The sequence below is a fragment of the Frankliniella occidentalis genome, unplaced genomic scaffold, assembly GCF_000697945.3.
Source record: "Frankliniella occidentalis isolate FOCC.00 unplaced genomic scaffold, Focc_3.1 Scaffold158, whole genome shotgun sequence".
Lineage (NCBI taxonomy): Eukaryota > Metazoa > Arthropoda > Insecta > Thysanoptera > Thripidae > Frankliniella > Frankliniella occidentalis.
Window position 1 is genome coordinate 313,202 of NW_026267284.1, and position 4,374 is coordinate 317,575.

The 4,374-nt window shown below is 53.7% G+C and overlaps 1 protein-coding gene across 2 annotated transcripts in view; it reads right to left on the reverse strand.

Annotated features, from left to right (window-relative positions):
* The window catches only part of LOC113216107 (homeobox protein Nkx-6.1), a 51,617-nt gene that overhangs the window by 22,981 nt on the left and 24,262 nt on the right, over positions 1-4,374 (reverse strand). Inside the window, exon 3 of one of the 2 annotated variants that reach the window (XM_026435832.2) lies at positions 3,895-4,073. In XM_026435832.2, coding sequence (XP_026291617.2) covers positions 3,895-4,073 — 179 coding nt within the window. Of the gene's footprint in view, positions 1-3,894; positions 4,092-4,374 lie in introns of both variants that reach the window. The other variant, XM_026435831.2, reaches the window with a different exon arrangement.

The window sequence follows — 4,374 nt, forward strand, 5'->3', positions numbered from 1 at the left end:
CTCAAGGGGATGGGCCAGCAGACGACGTGTCTTGTCGTGTGGGGCCTAGAGGGATGAAGAGAAAAATGAAGGGTGGGGGTGAGCATCATGGTTGGAGGGGTGAGGGGATGGGGATGATAAATTGGATAAAGAAAGAATGCGGCCAGGTGAATACATGAAGGGGACGATGGTGAAACAAGTGTTCCTTAAATTTGCGACACCTGACAAGAATCTCGAGATTGAGGCCGCGACCGTCTCGCCCCTCTCTTCCGTTGAGTTTTAGAGCCCCGCGCAACCAGCCGCCTCGCCGCGCTGTAAAACTCTTGTGCCATTTTTTTTTCGCGCGCCATCCTCTGCGCGCGACGAAAGGGAATTTTATTATCATTGAGAGAAATTATTTTTTGGTATGGTAATCCCCATGGAGTAGTTGTCCTGCAATGACAAGGGAAGTACGGCCGAGAACCAAACGGGCGTTTCAATAAAAATGCAAATGGCGTTACTTTATAGCGATCGGGCCGGGCGAAGACGAGAAAAAATGGGGAATGATAAAGAAACGGACGAGAGTTTGAAAAAGTGTGGGGCGTTATACATATTCTGGCGGTGCGAGGCGCCCCGCCCTGCCGCGGATGCTGCGGGAGAAGGGCCAGAGCAATCGGAAAAGGAAAACAGCCGGCGCCGCCGCCAAGTGGAACGAGGATTTGACGTATCTGTGTCAATAAATTGGGCAGGCCCCTAACCGGGCCGTCACCTGCATGGAGATTTTCGTCACGCGAAAGGCAAACAAACAAATGGATGTGTCCACTAAAAGCTTTCCCCAACACTGCGGCGCTACCCCCCCTCCCCCCCCAACCCTCCCTTTCTCTTACACTCTGGGAAAAAATCGACAGGCAATAAAACAATGTCCGGCCATCATGACGACGCCCCCGCCGCGCTCCGCGGCCAGTGGGGAAAGGGTGGGGTGGGGGGGCTCACCCTCTCCTTGTCAAAATATCCCTTTCTGATTTATCTGCGGGTTCGGACAATATTTCAATATTTTAGCCGCGATGTTGTTGGCCAGCTCCGCCGCCGGGCCACGCCCCGCGCCGCCGGGGCGTGTCTTGTGTGAGTGCGGCGCGGCGGCGGTGCCGTGCTCGGTGGTGGCGATGCCCGCGGGGCTGCTGCAAGCCGCAAAGCGTTTTCTGCAGCATCACGAAGGCGAGGCGGCCGGGCGCGGACAACTGTATACAGCGGCACGCACCATCAATCGTGCAGGCCAACAGAAAAGAGCCGCGTGTAAAGCCATCGGATGGAGGGAGAGAGAGAGAGAGAGGCGAAGCCTAGTTCGTGCGCGCTGTATAGGCTGCTGCTGTACCCCTCCCCCCTCTTCCTTAGCACTTTGCCGCCACTAGAAGTTATACCGGTAGTTACACACCCCGCGCGTCTCACTTCATTTGAATATGAATCCTGTGCCCTCAGGGAGGACAGGAGAAGGGGGAGGGAGACGGATGCATGGATATGCTTTCGGCCATCGAAGAGAGACAGCAAAAATGCGGATGGAACGGTTTTGTTGCGATTGGAACACGCCGCCGCGTCTTTCAGATAAAAACAGAAGATTGTGTTATTGGATGAGCCATAACGCCCGTTATCGCCCGCTATGCAGATACATATATATGTGTATCCGCTTAACGGCCGGCGATAACCCCACACTTTGTACCTGAGTACGAGGAATCGCTTTACGAGCGGACGCGCGGCGCGCTACTGTTTCAGATGCGATGACCGTTCCGTCTCTGTGAGGCATAAAGCACGGCGGCGGGGGAGCCCGGGGTCTAGCCCGCGCATTTACAAGCGACGACCACTGAGCTACACTTTCGACAAAATGTATGCTTCTTTTATTTTTATGTTTTTTGCGAAATTATTTTCCGGTACTGCGATGTCCCGTTTAGGACGGGGTTATTTTACGGTGAGGTATGAGTGGGGGTCGCCCTATGGCGCGTGGGGGTCACCACCACCGCGTACCCGACCCGCCTGCTGCAGCGAGTGACGCGTCGCTACACTACAATGTTGTTTATCCCCCTGCGACATTATTGCAGGCGATTGCAGGGGGGTTGCACCCAGCCATCGCCTTGTACATCCCGCGCGCGAGGATTTTTACGTCGCGCGCAACCATGGCAAAGCAAGCGGGACATGCAATCGCGGAGCTCTAGCACAGCAGCCGCCGCCGCGGCCGGGGCGCTTCCAAAGGGATTCGGTGAGTTTTACGATTGTTAGCGCATTCCGCCGCGCCCGGGCCATTTGTGGGCGGGAAGCGCGGGACGCGGGGAAAGGGCGGGAGTAGTGGAGGGATCGGGGGATCCCTGGGAAAAAAATAGTGACATTGACATGGGCCGTGTTTGGCGTATGTGTGAAGGGCCCGGGAGGCGCCTTGCGGGGTGCGGGGCGTGGGCAGCGCGCCCGCTGCATGCGAATGGCCGGCAAGCAGCCCGATAGGGTAAGAATGGCTGCTCCAGGATCGGGTGGGCGGTGTTTGAACCGCGAATGCGTTTTGGGAAAAAAAGACAAGGCGCCGCGCAGGCCGCAGGCCGCGCCGGTTTTGGCTACTGAGCTGAGCTACCCGGGGGGGAGGGGGGTTGTATTATTGCGGGGGCTGTCCACTGCCCCCCCTCCCCCCCTCAACCAAACGGGGCACTGTGCGCGCCTTCATCCCATATGCTGATCCTATGCGCGCGCGTGTTTTCGATAACTCTATTTGTCAATATCTTGGCGTTTGCCACCTCCCTCCCCTCCTTTATCCGCCGTTTCTGTTTGTTCCAACCGTTGCGTGCGTTACACGACGATTCGCCCACCTACCTCCTCCCTTTGTTTTTTTTTTATTATTTTCTTTTTCTCGCTGTTTGGATTTTTCCCTCCCACCCACTTTCATTTTTCTCATAATGTTGCAGTTTTTCAACGTCGTCGCGCCGGAAAGCTGCCGATGGCGATCGATTTAGTTAGAGTGCGCGCTTCGGCTTTTGCTCTGATTTTGTATTTGTATTTTTATTTTTTTAGTAAATTGGCCGAGTGTGATAAGTTGGGAAAGGGAACGGGAGGGGGTACAATGTGGGAACGTTCGCGCGTTCTGACAGGCGTCAGTCAGCGAGGTGTGCGCTGCGATTGCGCTCTGTCGCGAGGGCCGCCCGGACGCGTCCCGCCGTCACGATGGCCGCGCTGTTACGATTATGATAGTCGTTTTCATTGTTATTAAGGAGGCGGAGCTTGGGGTGGCAGTAGCAGCAAGGGGACGGCCGCGCGACCACCCCGTCCGGTATGCTAATTGAACGTTTAGTGGAGCGTTTTATTTGATTAAACGATCCCCATGTACAGTCGCGAGCAGAAACTTTTGTTTTGTGAAGAAGAGTGACGTGGGATATCTTATCAGAAATAATAATATTTTGGCGGCAGGTCTTGAGGAGGGAACGGAGGAATGGGGAATGAGATGAAAAAGAAATAAAACTGCGCCCTGCATTTAAATCTCTCTAAAACTGATTGCAGTTGTTTTAGGCGCTGATGCCAATTGGTCTTCCTCTTGGCCTGCTCTATTCTTGTTTTTTTTTACTACCACCCCTCCTCGACCCGCAGTATTCACATGTCAGTCATCCGTCCCGTTGCCCCGTGCGCACGATGCTGTCGAATGCAAATCATGAGAGCGGAGTGCGCCATTTTGGAAGATGCATGCATATGGTCTAGCTATTGTGTCATGCTAATCTGTGTCGTTTACTAATTCAAATGTCTCATATGATCTTACTTAAGAGTTTCGGGGCATCTTTAAAAAAGCAGGAAATTTTGCAGAAACTTTGATTTCCTCGATTTCACTATTTCAATTTTTTTTGACATTAACAGGTACGCCTGCCGACATTTTTTTGTTATTTCGTGGTCACAAACTGACTTCTGATCACTCACCTTCACTTGCGACTCGGTCATGCCCAGGGCGTAGGCCAGCTTGGCTCGCTCAGGTCCCGCCAGGTATTTGGTCTGCTCGAAGGTCTTCTCGAGCGCGAAGATCTGCTGGCCGCTGAAGGTTGGCCTGGTGTGCTTCTTCTTTCCGTCCTTGTCCACTCCTCCCACATTGCCACCGGCCACTGAAACATTGCCGAACACTATACACCAATGCTGCTGCCCTAGACATATTCTCATTTATTTATTTTTTGTCATTCATTTCATCCGCGACCGATGCTCTAACCACCATCTAGATTGTTCTGAATGAGAGAGATTAATCTCAGCGCAGAACGCTTTCCCTTGCTGTCTGCTTGCGCTCGCCCGGCCGGCCGCAGAGATTTCCACATTATAACATAAAACATGCGATCCATTTATCAGTGATACGGCCCCGTTCTCTTCGCGTTTGCCGGTGGAATACGTGTTTACGCGCTTCCACCCCCCCCC